This window comes from Pyxicephalus adspersus, chromosome 4 (assembly GCF_032062135.1).
Source record: "Pyxicephalus adspersus chromosome 4, UCB_Pads_2.0, whole genome shotgun sequence".
NCBI classification, from domain to species: Eukaryota; Metazoa; Chordata; class Amphibia; order Anura; family Pyxicephalidae; genus Pyxicephalus; species Pyxicephalus adspersus.
Window position 1 is genome coordinate 128095791 of NC_092861.1, and position 25746 is coordinate 128121536.

The following is a 25746-nucleotide window of genomic DNA, read 5'->3' on the forward strand; positions in this document are numbered from 1 at the left end:
TCAGTGAAGCTGGGTGATCCAGCAAACCTGTAAGGAATCTGGTCAGGGATTGAAAACATTTGCTAACAAACTGCAAATGATTTTTAGAAAATCCATATTAGGTTTGCTGGATCACTCAGGTTCACTGAGCCTTGGAGAGCTTTATTTTCCAGCTAAACTACAATACATGTACATGAGAACTTAGGACATCCCTGACATTTGAACATTTATTACATTTTAGATCCCTCTTCTGCAGCAGTGGATATTCTAATCACATTGACTTCAGGACATTCTATTTGTTTTTTCTATTTGCTCCTTCTGTGCTTCTGTTTTTTCTATTTGCTCCTTCCTTTTATCTTCTTCTTCTTCTTCTTTAAAGCCCTTGTATAGTTTTTTTTTCCAATAAAAATTGGATTGAATTGTAAAAAGTAGAAAACAGACCAGTGCATGAGCAAGATCTGACGTGTGCAGAAGGAAAGCGGGCAAAAGTACACCCCACAGTGCCTTCACAAGCCAAATGAAGACACAACAACACTGGGATAGGAGGACTAAATTGCTGGAACAACGATGCAGATCAGGAAAGATGGTGAGATGTCAACTCCTGACCTACAAACTTGGTTTGGATCAGTGATCTCAACTACTGATTTACCAATAAAACCAAAATAGACCTTTTATATGGAAAGTGAGTAATTTCAAGTTCCATATTCCCTTAGTAAAGGTTTACTCCCTTTAAGGGTTAATAATGATACACCCATGAGCATTTTACATTTAATTGCACACAAACACAGTAGCTTCCCAGTCTTATAAACACTAAATCAGATGAACAAGGATTTACATTGTTCCAGTGGATACTGAAAAGATTTTAAAAAGGAGATCTTGTATTACCGGTATGGGAAATCTGTATCACTTGTGTAAATTATAAACCAAAGCCACATGTCTACCAAGATCAGAAAGGAACCCAGGAACATAGAACTACCAGAATTCATCCTTCATTATGTAGATTAGAGATTTAGTTGAATGTTTAGCTTTGATGAATGGGTTTATTAACACTTCTTTGCTATCAAGGAACAACTAATAAAGTAAGCTGTGCAGTCATTAGTGCAATAACATCTGAAATAAATTACTATTGAGAAAATAATACAAGACTTTTATTACACTTTACTAATCCTAAAAACACAGTACCAGAAAATAGTGTTTAGCAGTACAGTCTTTTAAATATTTACTACATTCATGTTAAATTGCAGTTATGACTGAGCAAACTTTCCATGAAATGTTGGCCAAAATTGGAAGAGTTTATGCAAAATGCATTATTGTTAATGATAAGGAATTCCTAATGATATTTTAGGGGGCATAGCATTTCAATCAAATTCATGAAAGCTACTTTTATCTACCCCATACCTGCTTTTTTCCCAAAAAAAAAGCCCCTCATTATTTTACACTTTGGGCAGATCTCTGTTCTAGTTCACTTGATTTACTTTAGTCTTAGAATGTACCTTGTGATTCTGGGACACCTGCTTGGTGCCTTTCACATATGGAAAAGTTGATATAAAATATGTAAGTTTTCAAGCTCTATTTATAAAACAGGGACTCTTACATTTCCTGGTGCAAATTGGGTACTGCCATTGAAACACAAAGACCTGGAAGATTCCCGCCAGAGAATGTTTGAGGGAATAGCTGATTCCCTTGTTTTAGAAATTGAGCTATTAGACTATTAGTTGCAACCTTTAATCAAACCTGTCTTGAAAAATCAAGTGTGAAATGCTATGCAGGAAGCACAGAGAGAAAGAAGGTTGGAGGGGGAAGATGGATGCTACACCACACAGGCTTCAGTAAGTATACTCCTACTTCACACTGTCTCTGTGAGATGATCCGTGTGATGTGCAGCAGTATGCTATAAGGAACTCGTATTACCATACATTGGAGCGGATTTATGAAAGCTCCCCAAGGCTGGAAAGGATACACTTTCATCAGTGAAGCTGGGTGATCCAGCAAACCAGGGAGGGATGTGTTAAAAGTAATTTGCTATTCATTAGCAAATGTTTTCAATCCTGGACTAGATCAAATCCAGGTTTGCTGGATCACCCAGCTTCACTAATGAAAGTGTATCCTCTCCAGCTTTGGAGAGCTTTAATAAATCAGGAATAATGGGTGAACCTTCAGGTTTCAATGAATATATAAAATTATCTTTAAAAGGCGGCTTGCTCTGCTGTCATGGGGCACTGCATAGTAATAATCAGATTTCCAAAATGTCATGTATAGGAAGCAATCTGGACTGGTACAGGTAATTTGGAATATAATTAGTTATAATTATATAATTATAACTTGTTAAGTGACCTCAAATATTACTTTTGGAAACCACAAGGCAAAGAAAAATGCTGATACTCCTATTACCAACACATTTTCCAACTTTTCCTAACGTATGCCAGAATGAATGGTCAGGGATGGGATAAATAAAGGACAATACCTAAAAAGAAATATCAAGTCCTGCTAAAATTATGTAATGTATTTGATAAACATGCCATTCTGTAATTTATATTATTACACTATTAGAATATAATATACTATAAGAATTTTATCTTCATTTAAACTAGTTATGATCGCTGAAACCAAAAAAATTCAGATTTGTTTTCCTTGCAACCATGTATACAGGACTTCCCAGAATTACTCTTGGCTTCCCTTGATTGGCTGGCTGCTATCCCCGGAAGCCTAAGGAGAGTTTGACGTCCTCTCATTTACATTTACATTTTGTTGAGATACTTTACAACATACTAAACTTGCTTGAAATGCAAAGATTGCATCTTTTTTGTTACAATATTGGTACTGATCATATTGTCATAACAATTTCAGTTTTTCAGCAATAATACTGATAGTGTATATACAGTTTTATTGTGTGTAAAAATATTCAACACAACTTTCTAATATTCTTGCAATGCAAATGTGTTCCTGACAAGATTGTTTTCTACTTAACAAAACTGGAATTGAATTTCAAAGGCACTAAATGTAAGATTTATAAATGTAGATATTTAGATTAGGTCTCTGAGGATAAAAAATGCTTAGAAATTTACTGAAGCTAAAATGTTGTATCAACATTAACTTCCTGGCTTTGTGATTGAAAATGTTTTATAGAGCTCTATTTATAAAACAAGGAATCTAACATTCCCTGGTGGGAATCAATTACTCCTATTGAAACACATGGACCTGGAAGATCCCCACTAGGGAATGTTTGAAGGAATGATTCTTTGTTTTCTTTGTTTTATAAATAGAGCCAATAAAAAACATATTTATGAAAATGTTACTTGTGTCCCTTCACAGTACAGTACAGTCACAATAGCTCCTTTGTTATCTTTGCCAACAGAGTTGCAAAACCCTTAGGATGGCATTTGCAGGGACATGACAGTGGAACAGCAGGTCCTTCTACTAATGGATATATTTTATTTAAATATTCAACAAAAAAAAATCTTAATTTTCCTAACCAGAAATTTCAATGACCTTTAAATCAATGTTTCCATAAATTCACAGTTAATTAACTCTCTTCGGTGACAATTGAGAAAGAATAATTTGTCTAATAAAGCAAATGCTAATACAATCTTGAGCTGTACAGTACATAATTAGGGCGTGATTATGCACTGGCACTCTGCAAGGCATTTATACATTATAGGTATCTTTTATGATAATAATAATTGCACTGGACAAATATTTAAAGAGCACCTACACTGAAGTGTTAACAGCTGAGGTCACAAGAACAATGGCACAGGAACATGTTTAGAATTGAGCCTGCAGTGGGAATTTCTTTAGTATTTTGTTCATTCTCACCTTTAACTTTGCTTATAATGCAGCTTTCAGTTCAGCAGAAAAAAACATTGACTCTTGTACTAGGTCCAAGCTCCATCGCATTCTTCTAGGCCAGGGTTTCTCAAGCGGGGTTTCGTGGAACCCTGGGGTTCCTCTAGAGGTTGGGCTTTGAGCAGTTTGTGACTCTCAGGTCAGTTTAACTGACACCAATGATCTTTTTGGCTATCTGTAAGGGTGACATTCTTCCCAATGGCCAACAGTGTAAGAGGCATTCTTCCCACTGACCACCACACTAATGCACTTTGAGCTGTGTTTATAGTAATTATAGGGGTTCCCTGAAGACCTGAAAGTTATTTCAAGGGTTCCCCCATGTCAAAAATGCAAGAAACACTGCCCTATGGTTTGCTGAATTAGATAATATTCCTTCATTATTCCTTGATTGCCAGGAACAGTCCCTCATCACACCACTGTCCAATATTCTAAACTGTATGGTGGACGGGTCCACAGTACAATGCAGGACTGCCGATCCTGCACAGTATGGGTTGATGTCAGAGTGTTGGTTAGGCAGCGAAGAGTTGAATCTTCAGGGGATCAGTTGTATTATTTATTATCTTTATGGCAAATAAAGCGATTTACTCTTGCAATGGGAACGGGGACATTCTAATGTAAACAGTTAGTAGGTGTTTCTAAACTGTTAATAACCAACTGAAACCCAGTTTTAGAGCCTTAGTGATCTTTACGGAGCCTGGAAAACTTAATATCAACAGCAGCTAAAAAGGTATGGCGTATTTTGAAGCTCTTTTACTTATTTCTATGAGTAAATTCTGGTCACAGGATACATTAAAAGCTACATGAAGACATCAGCTTTATAAATGGTCTGATATCACAGATTTGCAATTTACCAGATCAAAAAGAACAGTTGGATTCTTCTTTATGTTAGAGAAGTTGCGCCAAGTAGTACAAAACTGAAAAAATATTATAGGACACATTTTATAAAAAGAATTTATGAGATACCCCAGGAATTAAAAAACAAACAAACGATAATATTAGATCAGTGATTTTCAACCACTGTGCCGCGGCACACTAGTGTGCCATGAGGGATCTTTAGGTGTACCGTGGGAAATTATCCAATTACCATTGTCGAGTGTCTGTGCTGTAGTGACTGGCAGAGTAATGTAATACTCTTCCATGTCAGTGGGTGGCAGTAGGTAACAGTTTTCTTGTTCATTCTTAGAGACAAAAGAATTAGCTACAGAGTGTCATTTTGTAACATTTTTGATTTGTGGTGTGCCGCAGGATTTTTTCAATGTAAAAAAATGTGCCGTGGCTCAAAAAAGTTGAAAAACACTGTACTAGATTATTGATAAACTGAGCTATGCTTGGCCTGATAAAAAAATACAGAAACAATGGCCCTGATTTAATAAAGTTACTAAAGGCTGGAGATGATACATTTTTATAAGTTAGGCTGGGTGATCCAGAAAACCTGGAATGGATTTCCTAAAATCAATCAGTCCTGGAGAGCTTTATTAAAACAGGCCCAATATTATATGTTGAGGACACGAGTATGGTTACTGTACTGTCATACCGAAGATTTTTATTATTATCTTTTTCCATTGCTGAACCATCTGTGCTGTCTATTACTACGCAATATATATGACGCATAAATAGTGGGGATGCATACTTATGGTTGGGCAGTGCTGACAGTGTTTTATGTTCTGATGAATGTACATATATTATGTGTCTGCTATGAATCCGTTTTATTTGAATTGTTTTTCTGTTTGAAACTTTAATAAAAATATTGAAATATAAAACAGGCCCAATAAGTCTTTAAACCATCTCTGGACCACAAACCTGTGCTTAACAATCTCAGTATTAGATAGGCCAAGTTTACGATGTAAAACAATCAGGGAAGTAAACTTTGAAATGACTGCTGATACTGTAATTAGCAAATTGGCAGCTAGTACACATGCCTGTGGTCTAAAAAAAAAAGAATGCTTAGCCTCAGCTGTGTTTGCATTACAGGGAACTTATCAATCAATATTGATACATTATTTAGCTGGAATATTATTAGAGATTTTCATTTGTCAGATCTGATAACAGGGTAAGCTAACAGCAGCATTGTCCCCGCAACTGGCAAATTCTATGTTTGCTAAATAATATTTTAGTGAGAGGATAGAGGACATCATAATTCAAAAAGGGAAATAATATTGATGTCCAAGAAACTGTGTGCACTGCAAATAAATCAGCAAGGAGACTTTCGGGTTATGAATTACCTTAAAGTGAACATTTCCATCTCCCAAATAGGTGAATGTTGTGCAATGTTTATCATTCTCTCCATAAGCAGTTTCAATCACACTCCTACTTTCATTAAAGCACTACTATCAAACAGTCTAAACCAGTGTTTCTCAACCAGAGTTCCTCCAGAGGTTGCTAGGGGTTCCTTGAGCAATGAGAAGTTTGTGCCTTGCAGGTCAGTTTAAATAGCACCAGTGATCTGTAAAGATGCCCTAATTAAAGGCTTCTCCCATGGTTAAAAGGTTAATGAAGGCTGGTCCAAACAGTGCCATTGTTGGCATGCATTGTCTGACACAATGTCCTCCTCTTTTCTTACCATTTCTCTTACAAATGACATATGCAGAAAGGTGTCTCTGACTTGTGACTGAGAGAGTTTTGCCTCTCTGTACTGTGCAGGAGGCAATATATTGGTGTCCAACTGGGGAACATCCAGGTTTTTGGGGGACAACTGTAGCAGATTTTTGTTCATTGACCATATGGTAGTTAGCTGTTCATAAAATGAAGAGTTTGTAATAATAATCTGAATCTCCATTCTTGAATTGTTATAATGTTGCTTTACATCTTAAAGATTGATTGAGTTCTCAATATTTACCTAATTACCTCCTTTGAGCCCAAATGGTTATGTTTAAAGACAACTGATTAAATAAATATCTACTCATAGAATTGATTTCCAGTACAAATGGCCCGTGCTAATTTTCTAAAAAAAAAAACTAATTGCTAAAAACATTCATATACTGCCTTATTCTCTAGAAAGATCTGCAAATGTTATGGTTACTAAAACTGCTAAGATATATTCTTTCTAGTAATAAACAATATTACAGTTCATCATATTGCGCTAATATAATATATGCATATTTGTATTGTGTATAAATCTCATACAATACAAGAAAAACATTTTGGAAAAAAAAAGCTGGACTATGGAATACATAAACATACAAGTTGTATGAATATGTACACATACAGATGAATATCAGCTGTTATACAACCCTATAATAAACCTTCTCCCCCCTCATCCCAGTATCTTCCATACAAGACTGGGTTATTGGCAGCAAATGATTGTGCTGGTAAGGATTGCATGCATTGAGGCAGAGATTGTGGAAACAGCCTGCATCGAATTGCTCATAAATATTATTTTATTCAACATTAAGGTCACTCTTCTATCTTCCTACTACAATGTTTTTTTTTTCAGTTTCTCCTTATTTCCATGCATACTGGTAAATATATTTTAGCAGACTATTTATGTATTTATATATACCTATAGCCAGACCCCCCCCTACCCCCCATGACGATGGCTTCAATTTATACAATATGAATGTGCATAATATTTAAATCTATGTAAAGGTCAAGGCATCAAACTCTTTATACAATTCGCTGGGTTTATATCACATAAGTGTGAGAGATAATAAACCTTTTGTTAGTTGGCCAAATTTGGGGTCAAATTATTTTTTTTTAATATCAGCATATTGGGTTGGCTTTTGATTTAGGCTTTCTGAATGTTCAAGATGACTTTCAAATGTTTTATTCAGTCTTGGAGCAAGTTTTGAACAAATAATTTTAACAGGTAACAACAATAAAGACCCTTTTTTTTCTAGTTAACAAGAGATTTGAAGGAGAAAGATGCGATTTTTGAGAGCCATTGGTGCGAAAATGCGATAGTACTCAAATTTTAGAAAATCTGATCTAAAAGTGTTGAAAGTCAAGTATCATTTGCATAACTGATTAGCAGTCCATTTTAGTCAGAGATATTCATTTAAATAACAAATTACAGTCATAAAGAACACAGATTTACACTTTCAATAAACCAGAGCAATCCAGTCATCAAGTGTAAAGTGCACCTGTTGCAAAAATCTAAGTATAAAGTCTAACAGTATAGTCATGTAAAGAATAAGTGTTTATTGCTTAAATATTTTTCCTGCACCCTTAGTACTTCAAAGAAACCCCACTAATATTCAAACAGTAACAAACCAAGAGTAGTTTACATTCCTGTGGCAATTCCTACATGTACCCCTACCAGATATTACACAGATTGATCTCTTGTGATCAGGTGACCATTAAACTCGAAGCCTGTGTACTAAATTTAACACATACATGGGTAAGATTACATTCACATTTTATTATATTATTTTGGTATGTTAAAAAAGTCAGAAACTGCTTCAAACAACCACCAGCCAATGGAAGGATGGCCCACTCTATACCCCATAGTTGGTATTTTGCTATTAGTTGGTAAATGTTTTCAATCCTGAACCAGATCAAATTTAGGATCACACAGGTTCTCCCATGATAGTCTATCTTCTCCAGTCTTGGAGAGCTTTGATAAATCCGGCCCAATGTTACCAACATTCAAAGAGAAATCTTAATTTAAAACCGTGGCTGTCATATTGATTCAGTCAACTTATTACAGCCATGTACAGCCAAAATAATAAATTAAATAAAGTAGAAATAAAATAATACATATTTTTTTTTATTTTTAAATTAAAAATAAATAAATATTTTACTCATACTAATATTTTATACTGTAAAACAAATGTTCATGAAAGACACAGACCTGCTTTTACACATATAAATCCATTGCATTGCATTCAATACAGTTATTTTGTATTGATTTTCCCACCCCGCCCCGAACGGGACGTCCGTACGCAGCATGGACTCATCGAGTGCAGAGAACGCCGGAGGGAGGAAGAGAGAAGACGCGAAGGATGACGGAAGTTATATTACAAAACATATACTGACATATTATAAGCGTGTTAAAGCGGACCTAAACTCGAAGTTTTTACCTTACATAAAAGGTTAAACAACCCTTTTATTTAAAGGTAAAATATTCTTTTTTTTTTAATGCAACACACCATTAAAAAAAAAAAAATAAATAAAAAAAAGGGTGAAGCACCTTCTTTTTCTGTTTTGATTCTGTCTGTCAAGACAGAATGGGTGCACAGAGAGTCCTAGGATAGCTACATCACACATTCTGGGCGGTTTCTGGCTGCTCCTGCGCATATTCCTGTGATTGGGGGCATTTTCCATCACTAAGGGGAAAGAGATGTGGATCTCACACATGCTCAGGGAGATCGGCACTCTTTTTTTTTCCTTTATAGTTGGCAACGTCACCCGAACTTGCACCTGCGCAGTGCAAGATCGGATGACATATTCAGAAAAAAGAAGACTGAAGAAGCAGCTGCCGGCGTTTTCTCCGTTCCGAAATGAAGACGGATTCCAGAACTTTGCAGGAGCTGATAGAGGTAAGATCAAGCATGATCGAGGGATCTGCAGGATTAAAGGTAAGTGTGATTTTTAAAAAAAATTTCGGTTTAGTTCCACTTTACCTTATCCAGTTATTTAGCTGTTTTTCTATAGGTGTATGGAGATTCTAACAGGTAATGTTACCTTCAAATTGCCATAATAGTATTTATAGTATCTTATAATTATTTTCTAGTATTATTTGACCATGAAACTGAGCCATTAGTTCCTCAACACCTACATATCCCAAGGCAACATATAACACATTTGTATTTTATATTACTCACCTTGTTCTCCACCATCATCTTTAATTGGACCTCCATCTGGGACTTCTGTTACAATACAAGTGGGATATGATCAGTAAGATAAAGAAACCATTGTCAAGCCTATTTAATAACATCTCAGCTGCCTTATGGCTAACAGATCTCACTACTGCATAGTAGCAAGAAAATGCAAATGGCAGGAAACTTTCTACAATCTGAGGTGTGTTTATAATTTATGGTTATATAATTACATTTAGGTGGCACTATTGATTTTTAAAATCAGCAAGCACGTGTTTTGGGATAATAATGAATGGGAAGCACTTTATAGGGTAACATATGAAATCAGATAATTGTTTTTCATCCTTAAGTGGAATATACATACAACTGCATTTCATAGGCATACATCAGGGCATGTGTCATTGCCATCAATTTGAAACAATTGTGGGTTTATTATAATGGACATCTTCTAAAATCATGGGGTAAACTAAAATGTTTACTACAGTATTGGACTCAAAACCCAATTGTTGCAAAAGTCCTTCTACAGTACAGACGTACAACAATTCTGATGGGGGTTCTCTTCTTCAATAAAAAAAATAATCTGCCTTTCCATTTGGAAGTTCTACCCCATCTTAGAGCACTAATTCTCTTTCTTTGTGTGGTCGAAAAAAAAAAAAAGTTAAAGAAAACATTTTAATGTGGACGTAGACAGCACTAAAATCCTAATAGAGGTTCTGATCCTTCCTAATTATATCCAAAACTAAACATAAAAAAGCTAGGCACATCATTTTTTATTCAATATAAATAAATATCAGCAAAGAGTGTATACAGCAGCAGAAAATAACTGAACAAATATTAAGTCCATTACCTGAATGCTGATGAGGTTTCTCCATGTCCCCTGAGCCCTCTGCTAAAACACATAAACAGTAAGAACTGACTTTTAATAGCAAACAACAACTGATTAATACTGCGATCTGTAAAATAAAGTCGCTAACATTAGACAATGATCATCTAACAGAGATACAGCTGACACACTGCTTTGCCATAAAAGTCTGTCTCCTTGACTGTTGCTGTTAGAAAGTGCAGAGGGGACTAATACAATCTGCCTATAAACTTTATAGTTTGTTCAAATACACACTAACAAACACATAATAATTCCTAAAGTGAACCTGTGCTTTGCTCTGAATGGGCAATTAAATGGGCTCACTTTAAAGGCATCTCGCCAGCACATGCTCAGCTTTCCTTTGCTCCTTCACCTTTTGGTTTGGCTGCTGGGATACCCAATATATCTAGATTTTATTGCATGTTACTTCCTCCATGTTACTTTCCATGTGACAACATCAGTGTTTGCCAAATGGCTGTATGGGTCACATATTGGGAGGACAGAGAGTTCTGAGCTCTATGTAAGGTGTACATCAAGGCTAACACTCCCATGTCCCTGGTAGCCCAATTGAGAGCTGGAGAAGGGGAGGCAAGTTTGTGTAGCTATGTTGTTTTGCTCTGTGGAACGAAACCTGAAAATCATATTGTTGGAGAATAGACATTTTTGACAACCTATTGAGCCTTTTTACAATATTTTTGTGAAATAGACATGTCCTGCTCCGTGTACAATCCTAGATTACATGTGTTCCAGGAATGAATGAACTCCCATGTACATGCACAGTAGTGATATCACTCCAGCCAAACCAATCGAGATGGCTAAAGTTCCCAAACCTGGAAAAGGTCTTGTCGGTACCAGCGAAGGAGAGAGGGGGGTTTAGTGTTATGTTAAGAGCCCGTTCACAACTTAAACACATCACAAAGGTTTTCCAATTTTTTATGTTGCTGGTTTACATTGCTGTGATGCATTGACATCTGTGTGTCTGTTTTATTAATTTGTAATATGTTAAAATGCTATTGATGGAAAGGGCAGCACACGTCAATAAATGTCAACGCACCTGTCCAATGCAATAAAGAACACAAGATAACAAGTTGTGAAGCGAGCCTTCATGTTTTATAGGAGGAAATATTTCAACCAACTTAGTGAGGGGTCTTAGGACACCATTTACCTATGAAGTCATCGGTATACATGTGATCAGTGCAAGGAATGTATTAAGCTTTATGAAAAACATAATAACTTACTATTTTTGCTAGAAAAGAAATAATTATGGTAAGCTTACACAATGCATGTTAATCTTTATATTTTCTTTTTTTACCAATACTTTGATTGTAACTATGATCAATATAAACTGATCCTTGTGGCCAACTACAGTTATTTGATGTACCATCTACTTTTTTGATAACTGATTTAAATTACAATCGATTCGACCATTATATCAAATTAAAATACTAATTGTAACATAAAGTCTTATCCAATCAACTTTCAAATGAAAATTTAACCACATTATGATTGTAAACATGATCATAAATGGAATTGATTTTTAATATTTTTAATGTTTTTGTCTAATAAATCAAAAATTATTTATAGCGTATGGCTATAGGATACTCAACTCTCCAACCCAAGAGCTGAAAGTGTTTTACAAAAAGATAAAACCAATAATTAAGAGTATATAAACATAGTCTCAAACAGACATCATGGGCAAGATTTGCAAACTACAAACATACTATGCATCAGATTCTGGATGAAGGAGACTTGTGTTGACAGCTAGTTACCAATAGAACGGATTAAATTAGAGGAATAATAAACAGATCACGCATATACAGAGGAAACTACAGGGAAGCTATAAAGTTTGTCATCTAACACTGAAATACCAAAATGCAGACAGATAAAAATTCGATTCAGATGCTAGTTAAAAAGATGTTATAAATTATTATTATTTTATATTATAAAAGTTTTGCAAGTACCTTGAACCATGAGAATAAGAAACAGTCAAGTATACACATGTGGTAATAATATATTATATATGACCTTGATAATACATGTAAAAAATGTAAAGCAAATTTACCTGATTCTAGAACAGTTCCTCTCATGCTACCTTCTGTTGAAATAGAAGAAAACAGAAAATATGACAGTTACAAGAATACAGTAGATGATAAAAAAAGTAAATTGCCTGGCCAAAAAAAGGACTCAAAGCTTGGGGGGGGGGGGGGGGCAGTGTTGTAACATGGTGTTGTTCGAGTTGGTCGGGTCTAGATTCAGAAGCATTAGATGCCCAAAAACTGGAAAAAAGACAAAAACTGAACAGCTGACTACTTTAATACACTGAATGACTAATATTTTCATTATTGTTTTTTTCCTGATGGTACAGGCATATTCCAAGATGACAATGCCAGAAATAATCCAGCTCAAATTGTGAAAGAATGGTTCAGGGCACAAAACATAATTTTCACACATGGATTGGCCACCACAATCTATACCTTAACCCCATTGAGAATCTCTGGGTTGTATAGGAGAAGACCCTCTCTGGGTTCTAAAAAGTTTAGGTAGTTACCAACACAGTCCTTTATAAACCAATTTAGGATAGGTAAGTTTACAAGACAAGTATACATGGATGTGTGACATGTGATTGGCCATGCATTTACATTTACTTATATGCAGGAACAAAAGCAAAACATAAACTCTTAAAACCCAACATAAAGCTCCAAACGTGCATCATTCTGTACTCACCTTGTTCTTGGCCGAGTCCTGCCATCTCATCCGAGATATCTATTAACATAAGTAAAAAGAACTTAGATTTTTAAAATAACATACTTCAAAATATTCATAGTGTCTTTACATCACTAAATGTTGTGTTACTGTCAAATAAAATCTAATATATGTACATTTCCACTATTTGATATTCCAGGGAAAATGATACTATTAATGTTTGCATTAGGCCTCTTGTGGGATCTACAAACACAGAAAGGGTTTTATCATCACTTTAAACTTTTTAAAAAATAAAGTGGTCCATTTATTAACTTCTGTCCCTCCCTCCTGAGCTCAAGAACAACAGATCATATGCATACACCCACATGTATGAGTAAAAGAGTCTGGGAAAGAGAGCATTCGGCACATTAATTAAATGTTGCTCTGTAACCACAGCCTGATTGCTTGAGATTTGGTATGTACCACATGTCTTCTATGTTTTGCAACATAATTATTTAGCCCTAGACTTCCTAATCATTGAAGCCACCCAAAAAGTCAGGGCTTAAAAATGTGATTCATGTTTTGACCGTGTAGAAAAACCTCAACATGTATTCTGTGTAAACCTAAAACCTGGATTGCATTACAGTACATTAAATTCTATCTCTGTGTCTTCTTAGTGAGCATATATAACGGTGGATCTTGACAACTCTTTTGTGAGTCCACTAATGGACCTGCACAGTGACATGAATAAAGTGTGGTGGTAATATAAATACAGGTCCAAAGTCTGAAACTACATAAAACATTTAATGCAATTTCATAATCACCTGATTCATGGCCGGGCTTTTTCATTTCACTTGCATCATCTGTTAACGTACATAAAAAAGTAAAACTCTTAAAATGAAGCCATCAATAAAATACTCCAAAATGTCTACAGATATTACGTTACATTAAAGATGATTTTTCTATGTCTATCCTTTCCTAAAAATTTTGATTAAAATGAAGAAAAAATTTAAAGTGTTTATTCCCTCTGCGTTTTTTAGGCTTTTTCCTATCCTTATGAGTTGTTATTGACAGATATACCAGCAGAGCTTACAATCCTTTGACTTTATACAAAGTACCCAAATAAAAGATCAGCGGCTCATTTACACCTACGTCGTTCAGTGCATTAATCTATTGTGAAAAAATTGCAAATATAGTGATGGAAAGGCAGGCATGACCCATTTTAACCAATGCAACACACCACAATGTGTGGTATACAATTTGTATCATGTTGCAGGGCCTTCTGCATTTGATTTTACATAGGGGATGCCAATCAAAATGTGTTGGACTGCAATGTACTGTAAAGAGCAGACATGTTGCCATGCATTGCAAAGGCATTTTAGCTTGCTACAAAACACACGTGTGAATAGATCCTTAATATTCACTGTAATTGAATACTCACCGGATTCATGACCAGTTTCCTTGTCCATGTCATCTGAGTCATCTACTGGACAAAAACAGTAGAAATTACTTTTATAAGTAAAGTCTGTGCTTGATAAAATATTGTTTCAGCAGCAATTTGTAGGAAATTTTGCACCGTAGTTAACAGAAATAAATGACCTACATGTGTTTTGCTAATCAAGAACATACATATACGATACATTACCAATGTTTTTGTGGGCCTCCTTCAGTTTACAATGTCATTTAAAGGTCCAGTTATAAACAGAGATATAACTTCCAACTGTTCCTCATTTAAAGGGACTGTACCTCTTTGAGGACCAAATCCCTCTGTAACTATTTATTCCTCACCTATCTTGTTTTTTAGTCCTACTTTCCATTGGGTACCTTTGTAAATTAGGTCCAAAGGAAAAGTTAGAGGTGAAACCAGTGAGAGTTTACCCAATCTTTTTTTGCATAATAATTCTAAGTGAGGCATGGACATTGGGTCAGGGGATTTTATTTTGGTTACATACTTTGTATTGAAAAGTGTCCCGTTTGTAATCACGAATGTTCTCAATGTTGATAGATTACCTGACACCCATTTGATTTTGACTTAAAATGGTCCATTTTAAGTTGGGATATTAGATTGAAAGTTTCTCCAGGTAAATACTGCATTTAAAGTACACATATAAAAATGCGCTCCCCTCACTGGTATCCATAAAAACCCCTCCTATTGTGTGCTACTTCCCCCATCTCTTAGATTGTAAGCTCTTCTGGGCAGGGTCCTCTTCTCTTGTGTCACTGTCTGTTTCTGTCATTTGCAACCCCTATTTAAAGTACAGCATTGAGTAATATGTTGGCGCTATATAAATACTGTATAATAATAATATTAATACCAGACAACCAGAAAATCTTTGGGTATCTACAACTTCAACAAACATCCAGACAAAAGATATCAAGCTTACTGCTAAGAAGAGTGATCGAGTATTCTTTGCCAAGTGAACAATCAAGTGAATTATGCCGTGCAAGGTGATAATTCATCCTGCTAAGTGTATAGCTCATAAATCATTTCCATTATGAAACGGCCAACTCAGTGGAAAAGGTATCAATGCTTGGAAAGGTGAAATGAAATAGAAGAAGATGACCAATAAGGTGGCTGAATACACTAACTAAAAGCATAACCATGAAACTGGAAAAGAGAAAACTCAAATAAAATACAAATAATTTGACAAATGATTTGATGATCCAGTGCTTGGAGAAAACATACTCTATTTTTTGCTTAAGTTATTCAGTGCCTGGCAGCTATCAGGCATTCCACACTTCTTGGGATGACAAATCCTGAACGTTCTTACAAATGCTGTAGTGCTTCAAATGAGAGTAGTGGGTGCCTGTGTTCCATCAGATTTTGCTACATTGAGTGTAAGGAACCCAAAGAATTAAAATTAGGGGTTAGGTTTTAGGTAATTCCTGAGGGTTAAGGTTGGAAATCAGGTTGTGGGTTGGTTAGCCACCAGGCAGGGAAGGAGAGGTTTCTGTTTCCAATCTTTGGGCCTCTTGATTGGTGGGGCTGGGATGATGTAACTCCCGCACTTGCACATGTGAATTCATTCAGTCAGTGCAACTAATTTCTTAAAAGAAGGCAGCGATCAGGCAGGTAAGTGGGACATATCATACGGTAGAAGAGACATTGCCTGTCCCTTGTGCAATAATAACCCATCTCATAGCAATTTTTTTTTGTAGAACTGTAGTTCCTTCCTAAGGATTGCCAATAGGCAGGAGTGGAGGGGTTAAATTTAGCAACTGGGTAGGAAAGTTGGGGTTAGGCACTGGGCAAAGGGGATTAATTAAGGGACCAGGGAAGAAGGATTAAAGTTAGGCACCAGGAATAAAGAGCTTATAGTTAGGCACCAAGAGGGGACATCATGGGTTAGGATTAGGCATCACTATGGTATTTCAGACTTAGAGACAGCAAAATCTTTTTGAACAGGGAACCTACTTAGGCTGTTTTAGAAAACAACAGTGTCCCTTTAAAGAAACATGAAACAGTTTGATTCAAAAAAAGGAGCAATAACTTGCCTTCTTTTGTTATGATACAGTAATTTTGGAAAGTAATCAAATGACATAAATTCTCTTTATTTCCAGATTTCACCTTTAATTCATCTTCCCCCCTTTTCTGTCTTTTTCCAGATTGAAACGATTTATCAAGCAGCAGCTGCACATAAAACGGGCGGGGGTAGGTGGAGGGCTATTCTCCCAAGCTGTGTTTTGCTGATCTCAGTGGGAGTTCACTTTATATAAGACAATCATACTTCTGTTATCTGCACCGTCATGATTAAAGTGACGATCACAAGATGTGCTCTAACCAGGGCAGCGCTTTATGCGAGCCTCATAATCCCAGGTTCAGCCGTACAGCACACCGCTCCGCTGATCACAGAGCCATCCTTTGTGCTTCGATTCAGAATGCTGACGAGGATCTATTAAATGGAGCTTGCATGGCACGAAAAACAAAATTCATTCCCAGAAATCTGAAAAGGGCTGATATAATATTAAACACATGTTTTCACATACCACTGAGCTTTTCCTAGCTCTCAACTTTTATATCCCTTTATCCTTTCATGACCGGGCTCCCTCTCACAGCTCTTATTCCATGCAATAAAATCCACTGCTATTTTTCTTTATATTAGGGAAATATGATGCAAGAACCGTACAATGCATGTTCACATTACACAATGTCACTATACTACATGCTAACAACCAAACCGATGGCATACATATTCCAATAAACCACAAACTACCAGCTGGTATATCCCACTAAACCCCAGTAGGGGGAGCAGGTGCCTTTTCTATAACAGCATGAAATAATAATGAAAAAATATGGATAGGTTTTAGGTTGTTATTTGCTTTATGCATTTCAGCAATGGCGCTTTTTAACAATGTAAGGTAAATAGTCTAAATAAACAGATACTCTGTTTTTATTAGGCCTTTATTAGTCATTTGCACATTAAACATACAATGGATTACACTGTTGTCCAATAAAAAATAAAAAAACAAAAAACTTGCCTGGTTTGGAAAGCGTTTTGTTTGTAGAAGGAAATGTGCTACTAAATGAATAGGATTATGAAAAGTTTAATGAATGTAACATATCAGGGAATAATCTGCATATGACAGATTTGTGCTGAAGATCATTATTTTATTTTGTGCACAAATAATTATTTTGTGTTTTTATTCTAACCATTAAGCAGTTTATTGCCATAGTAACATCTCTGGTTCATCCCAACTCTTCCTGAAACAGATGAACTATAAAGACAAAACAGAGGATTAAGACAAGACTTTGTTCTAGCTAATTAAAGAATACCTTTAAATACTGTCATTGGGAACAGCGCTACTTGAAAATGTCACAGCGATCGCTATGCTTTAAATAAATAGCTGACGAATAGTTAATTAAAATGTATGGGTCTTAGGGGTTTTTTTTTGTGTATTTTATTGTGTGTGTGATACTGAAATGATTTTTGCCATTTTTTGTCTTTGCTGTATTTAGTATATATTATATGAGAAAGGTGCTGGTACTCTCAGTGTTCAGGGCTTCTCATCTGTCCATATATGATGGATGAAATCCGAGTAATACATTCAGAAATTAGGACAATATATGTCTCCATGGGTGCTAGTTATAGATGGTTCAATATTTTTTGGTGTACTTATTTCCTAATTCTAATGTTGTAAAGTTTAGTTTAATAGTGAAATCTGGGTTACTTTTTTCCAGGTCTACATTTTGCTAATACCACTTTTTCCAACAGTTTTAGCATTTTTTAATTTTCTTAAGAATTTTTTTTTTTTAATATAATGGTAAATTACTAATAGAGGTGTACATGGACTGTAATAACAAGAATAGTCTCTATTCCCCTCTCTTCCTCTTTCTTTTTCACTTTGCATCTTTTTCCCCTTACTCTTTCCCCCCTCGCCACTCTCCTTCCCTCTATTTCCCTTCCTTACTCTGTCCATTACTCTACCTCTCTACTCCCTTTTTCCTTCCCTCTTTATTACTTTCACCCTTACTATTCTCCTTTCTTATTCATCTTTGTTACTTTCTCTCCCAATCTCTCTCTCCTCTTTCCTATCCCCCCTCTTGTGTTCTGTCCTTATTATTTTCTTTCTCTCCCTCTCTCTCTTTCCTTCCCTCTACCTCTCTCCCTCCTTCCTTCAATCTCTCTCTCTCTCTACCACATTCTCTCTTTCTCCCATCTCCCTCTCTAATTGCCCCTTCCTTCCCCTCTCTCTCTCTCTCCTCTGCTCTCTCCTTCTCTCTTTTAATTTCTACCTCTCTCCCTCCCCTCTTCAAGCTCTCTCCTTCCCTAAGACTTTCTCTCTCTCTCCCACCTCCCTCTCTCATTGCCCCTTCCTCTCCCACTCCTCCATCTTTCCACTTGCTCTCTTTTTCCCATCCTTTCTCCCTCTTCTCTCTCTCTCTATCTATATCAGTTACTTTCTCATACTTTCTTTCTCTCTCTTCTCTGCTCTCTCCCCCTCTTTACTAAATTGTCTGACTCCCTCCCCATCTTCCTTTCATTCCCTTTATCTCTCTTTCTCTCTCTTTCCCATTCATCTTTCTCTCTCCCTCCATCCTTCTCTCTCTAGGACATTCTCTTTCTCTTCCACAATCCTCTCTCCTTGCCTCTATCTTTCCCTCTCTTCCTGTCTCTCTCAAACATCTTTCTTTCCAATTCTTTCTCTTTCAACCCTTTTTTCCTTCTTTTCCTTCTTTCATTCCTCTCTCTCTCTCACTTTAGCCCCCCCCCACTCCCCCATTAACTCTATCTCTCCTCCTTCTCCATCCATCTCCACCCTCCCATATTACTTTCTTTCTCTCTCTCTACCTCTCCCTTTCTCTCTGTTGCTTAAAGGCACATGGTCACAAAATTATTGGACGCTGTGACTGAAACATACTGTCAGGCATCAAACTTTTATTTCTTAACACCTCAATACATTTCTCATAACCTGATCACTTTACATTTTGCTTTGTTGAAGTTCAGCAGGTGTGCTTGATTTTTTTTGTACAAAACAAAAGGCCTTTTTTTTTCAAAAATAAGTTCAATGTCCAAATAGCTGATCAACTTTTAATAAATGTGAAGGGAAGTTTGTCTGGTGTATAAGTTCCTAAACGTGGCATACAAATTTCACTTTGCCTTTTTGTAAATAGGAAAACTCATGCATTGGACCACACTTTATACTTTGCATAGACAGTTTGTTTGAGGCTTTCACCTACATAATTAAGCAAATGGAAATATGACCTGCCTATTTTTAAATGTTAGATGCTTATTTTTTGCTGATAGAGCTGAGCGCTGTTATGTTTGGTAGAACTTGTAGTGAGCTTCCCCAGCCACACACATTACCCATGGTGGATACAAACTGATACGCTATTTGCCATTTTCTCATTGTTTTTGATATCACACACCTGGCAGAGAATCCCAATGTCAATAAAGGGTATCCCCTCAACACCAAGTGTCCCCCACTGATCGATGCCTAACGAAGTGAAATAATCTGCTACCTCTATGAATTAAATTAGAAATGAATTCCTGTTTCAATATATCCTAGTGATATGTCTGTTCAGGTGGGATGACAGCCACTAGCCCATAAGGTCATCAATGTTTAGTTGATTTGCTTCTAATGATTTGGATGTAAAACTGTTCAGATGAACCTTTTATTCAGCACCAGTTTATTTTTTAAATCAAGAACTTAACTTACCACCTTGGCAACATTCTATCACTGTGATCTTTTAACATATAAACACAAAGGGGTATATTTTAAAACAATGAGTGGATTAGGTAAAAAGAAGTGCTGGCTAATTTGTTCGGTTCAAATTGAGATGGGCAAATATACTTGAAAGGTAACTAGAGATGGTAAAGTAATTTAATGTATTTGAGGGGTATTGGGTTAACATGAGGGAATGTACTGAATGGTGTTCAGCTTTAGTTATGAATCAAATGTGACCCAAATATCAGTCATTCTGCCTGAAGTGAATAAAGCTGAACATCACCAATGTTTGGCAATTAGATTTGGCAGTGAGCCATGCTATACTTGTTATTGACAGATATAGAGTGTTGTGCCTAGAGCTTCTAAAAATAGGTATAAAACAGCTCGGTCAAATTGGCCAGCATCCAATGAAAGCTGTCAGATTGGCCGAGCCATATGCTATGCAGTGTTGGTCAAATGTGTTGTTTTCATTAACTTGAATGGGATTCAAATTTAGGTACCTACTCAACCCAAAAATTGGGGGGTAAGTATGGGTTATGTGTGGGTGAACCAAACAAATTTAACTATCACCGATACTGAAAAATGCTCTTCTGTGTTAATGATTAAGTCCTGTAATGTGCTTTAACATTGTACTAATAGGTGTTAGTGATTGTAGCGAGGGACAAAGTTCCAAGTAAAGAAAAAATGCTATGTTTACTATACAGAATGTCAGAGCAAGTTTGTAACATTTAATGTTAATGTAAACAGGATCAAAATGAGATACAAAGCAACTCAAGTCAATATACAATAGGTATGGTCTGTTTTTTTATAAAAGCTGGCGGCAGGTAAATATTAAAATGATAACTGATGAACACATTGGCTTTTGGGGAGTTACTAAGGTAAAGGATGAGTGTACTTCCATTGGCTGCTGGTGTAACAATGACCAACCAAAAAAAGCTCACCCACCTTAATAACCAGTCAGTATATATGCTGGCTACCATTCATAATACCCACCTGCTGTCAGTCAGTATAGTAAACATAGCATTTTTGCATTTCTTGGGACTTTTTTCCCTTGCTACAATCAGTAACGCATATTTAGTACAAAGTTAAAGCACATTACAGGACATATTTATTCACACCAGATTAACACTTTGTATGTAGTGCAGACCAGTTATGATGTCTATATCAGCCAACACCAAACACAACCTAGAAAATGAATACCCAAATCATGATATTTGTAGCTAGGTGTACAAATCTAAAATTATGTTTGGTTACTACCAATCATTCCACTTTTGTTCTCCTAACTTTCCCTTTTTACAGAAAGGCTCCTTTAAATATTCTATATTTTAGCATTTTTAACTTATCTGAAACATAAAATTTATTATCTTAAAACCTTGTCATGTACATTGCTGTAACAACAGATATTCCAGATTGCAGATGGGAGTCTGAACAGGTGAAAACACCACCTGCTCTTCACTTCATATGTTTCTGCAATATTCAGCAAAAGAATCATATACTATCCAATACATATATCTTCTCACTTTCAATCAAGAAAATGCAATATTTTATGGTAACTAATTAAAATGAACATGTTTTGCCTGAAAAATCCAACAAAACATAGTGCTCTTGCTAGTGTAATAGTCTGACAGAACCTTGTCAATTGAGGGAAGGGGGTTAACTTATTGAAATTGAAATAAATTTGCCGTCCTTTGGATCAGCTTTGTCTTTGGTTTTATCTGGGATATTTCTATTTCAAATGTTTGGACTTTATGGACTTATGTCTTTTTTCAACCTAACTATGAATTAGATCAGTTTTAGGCACCTACACATAACCCCATTGGGCTCCCAGAACTTCAGGTAATAGCTACATTTCTGGCCACTTGGATAGGCAAAGCTTCAGCAAGCTATAACAGTATTGGAAGTGTTGGAACTATTTAATCATTTAAATTGTCTGTGATGGAAATGATCAAGAGGCTGCTGCAGGTACATGTAGATACCACTTACACCTTTTCGCCCTGTGGCAAAGCCTCTTTATTTGATATGTATGTTTACCAATAAAAATATCTTTATAAAAGATCACACAGAAGATTCTTCTAATTTGTTTCAGTAAGTTTTGCTTCAGACATTTTTTTTTACAATAGCAATAGCGTGTGCTTGCCCCTTTAAAAAAGCTATAAATATAGCAAATATTACACACAAACAAACCAATACTTGTAATAAATATGATTGTACACAAGGAGTATTATGAAGTGATATCCACCTGTCTCTCTTAAATATACCCATCTCTGTATGTAATAGCAAGTTATGTGAGTTACTTCCACCTGAAAAGACTCATTGGCTTTATATGCAACAGCACATCTCACAAAGTGAATGAACACTCTCAACTGTATTACCAAGAATCTAGCAAATCCAAAATCAATGTGAATCCAAAAGAACAACAGGCTCTCAAACACTACAATGGACAGACCTGCAGACAATTCATTTATTATGCAGCCTCTGCTTTAATGCGCTTATCACTGATATTTCATCATTCTAAAAGCACAAAGGAATCAGCATGCCTTAAATTAAAAAGAGGCATAATAAGCAAAATGACAGCCACCATGGCAGCCGCTGTCAAATAGCCACAGACACCTTTTGCACAATACATGTTAAATATAATAAATAAACTGTCATTTATGTTCCCAGTGATCAGTGAGGCAGAAAACATACTGACTGATAGAAGTTTGACTCTCAATTCTAAAATAGCTTTTCCTTCTAATGCAAAATAGCAGACATGCCAAAGAAAATACTTAAGCACCCATTTATAGAATTATTCGCACATTTGATAAAGTGCCTTTCAATATTCTTGGCCTCCGCTTGGTTACTTTTGTAAATTTGTCCTCTCGGTAATTATTTTTAACAGTTTTTCCAAACAATTTATTAAGTTTCTCGGGAACAGTCTTTCACTAATGTCTATGGAGGAAGAAGAGAAGACGAGAGCTTTTTGTATAGTAATCTGGTAATGGTTTACAGACGCGCCAACTGGCAAACGGAAAGAAGTGTCCTTAGTTGATATATTTACTTAGCATTTGATTAAGTTACCCAAAAATAAATCATCTAAATAAAGTACTGCTTCATAATTTCCCTTATCTCTTAGTATTAGAATATGAATCCTTATGTAGCCATTCTTCCACTAAGGAACACTTGAAATCAGCTCCAGGATCAGCAAATATTACACTGGGGAATGCTATTTTTGTTGAGTTAGATCTTACACTTGTTTTTTTACTAATTTTTGGGTGGTGAATCCAGAAAGGTCCCCAGTTTTGTGCTATCACATCCAGTTTTTACGATATATACCTTGAATGTACTGTTTATTTAAATTTAAAACTTCTTTTGTTCATACAAAGAATTTATTGTTACTCTATGACATTTTTTACCATTTAAAAATTATTGGTAAGCGGTTCAAGTAAACATTTACGTTTATAGTTTTTCCTGGAGTGTTCAGTGTTAGAACAATCTCCCGGGATGCCATCATATGTACATCCCATCTACCCTGATACTGTCCTTCCATGACCTTCAAATCTTGGTGGAATCATTCACCTTGCTCATCACTGACTGCACCAAGGGAAGTTAGAAAGAGGGCAATGCAGAAAATGCATCTTGATGCTCATATTGCAACCAAGTATTTTGTAGCTCTCCAAGAGTTTCTGGACATTTTCTGTGTAATTATTTGCTTGTGTGTTTCCATAAAAGTCCTTGACAATGGCTTTGAATGATAACCAAGTATTCTTTTTGACTTCTGACATTGTCCTGTTAAAATGTTCATCTTTGATGAGCTGCCGAATCCGTGGACCATCAAAAACCCTGGCCTTTATTTCAGTTGGCAAAGCTTTAACAAACTACTTCATCAGACCCAGTTTCATGTGCAGAAGCGGGAATATAATATTCTTTCTATCAACAAGTGGATCATGTGAAATGTTTGGATCAACTGGTTTTCGGGCAGATCTTGAAGGCCAACTCCTTTCCACCATATGCCTTCCACTAGCTCTGCTGTCCCACATGTGCAGATAACAAGGATACTTGGTGTATCCACGTTGCTGACCAAGAAGGAAACATACCATGTTAAGGTCAACACAGATGACCCAATTGTGTTGGTGATATTGCAACAAATCAATGACTCTCTTTATGTCTGCATATACTTCACAAAGAGAAACTGAATGGCCAATTGGCCTCACCCAAATATATTGCCATTGTGAAGGAGGACCCACTTTAAGCTCCGCTTTGAGCTATTGATGAATAGTGGCTATTCAGTTGAGTTATTGGGCCTGATTTATCAAAGCTCTTCAAGGCTGGAGAGAATACACTTTCATCCGTGAAGCTGGTTGATCCAGCAAACCCGGAATGGATTTCTTTAAAGTCATTTGCTATTTGCTAGCAAATGTTTTAAATCCTGGACCAGATCCATTCCAGGGTTGCTGGATCACCCAGCTTCATTGATGAAAGTGTATCCTCTCCAGTCTTTGAGAGGTTTTATAAATCAGGCCCATAGATTGGAATTCCCGATTCCTTCACTAAACCAGATATGTTATTGCAATACAAAAAGCCACTGTCCGTTCCAAAGTACTGCAGAAATGCAATTTCTCTGGTTTGAAAGTACAATACCTTCGTTCCTTTTTCAAGTAAGTTTTTCTCACTCAGTCTTGATGCTAGGAGTTCTGAAGCCTTCTTCGATAGTCCCAAATCACGTGCCAAATCACTAAAGTCATGCTGATCAAATCCCTTAATAACAGAGTCCTCTTGAATTTCAAACTCTTCATCATTGTTGTCACCTAGTTCATCACCATAATCATGTTCTTCAAGAGAGGGTAGTGTAATGAAAACCGGCACTGGGATTTCATCTGAATGAGCCACTGGGCGTATAGCCGATGGTAGACTAGAATACTATATGTTACATTTATTTTTCTTGTTATATCCTGAAGTTTTCACTATACAAAAGTAACAGTCACTGAAACGATCTCCTGGCTCTCGCCAAACCATAGGTATACCAAATGGCATCTTATCACATGTTACCTTTGTCCACATCCCTAAACCCTCAACACCCTGTTTGCACACCTTATGAAGGGCCCAAGATTTATATTGATCACCAAGTTTAACTTTGAAATATGCCAAATAGGCTTGCTCTACAAATGTGCTGATGTTCGTCCTTTGACTAGAAATGGTGAAACTGCCACAGATTTAACAAAATGAATCAGGGTTGTTTAGGCACTTACAACAAGAAACAGCAGAGCCAGACATATCCTGAACGAAAGGAAATACATGTGTAAGTAGAAAAATAAATTTTGCTTATTCACTACGTAGAGCAGTGCACAACCTCTGACCAAACTGTCTTGCGTGTAAATGAATAGCCTATACAAATCCACGCTACAGTAATTGCAATAATATATGCGGTAGAGAAAAAACGTGACGTGATAGAAGAAAACTAACTGCACTTTCAGAATC

At 36.1% G+C, this 25746-nt stretch overlaps 1 protein-coding gene across 5 annotated transcripts in view; it reads right to left on the reverse strand.

Annotated features, from left to right (window-relative positions):
* Positions 1–25746, reverse strand: part of MACROD2 (mono-ADP ribosylhydrolase 2) — a 1216811-nt gene that overhangs the window by 53818 nt on the left and 1137247 nt on the right. For 3 of the 5 annotated variants that reach the window (XM_072409610.1, XM_072409608.1, XM_072409606.1), the window contains 6 exons: positions 14564–14608; positions 13947–13985; positions 13165–13203; positions 12503–12535; positions 10426–10467; positions 9585–9629 (listed from right to left, as the gene is read on the reverse strand). In XM_072409610.1, coding sequence (XP_072265711.1) covers positions 9585–9629; positions 10426–10467; positions 12503–12535; positions 13165–13203; positions 13947–13985; positions 14564–14608 — 243 coding nt within the window. The remainder of the gene's footprint in view (positions 1–9584; positions 9630–10425; positions 10468–12502; positions 12536–13164; positions 13204–13946; positions 13986–14563; positions 14609–25746) is intronic. The other 2 variants (XM_072409609.1, XM_072409607.1) reach the window with 2 other exon arrangements.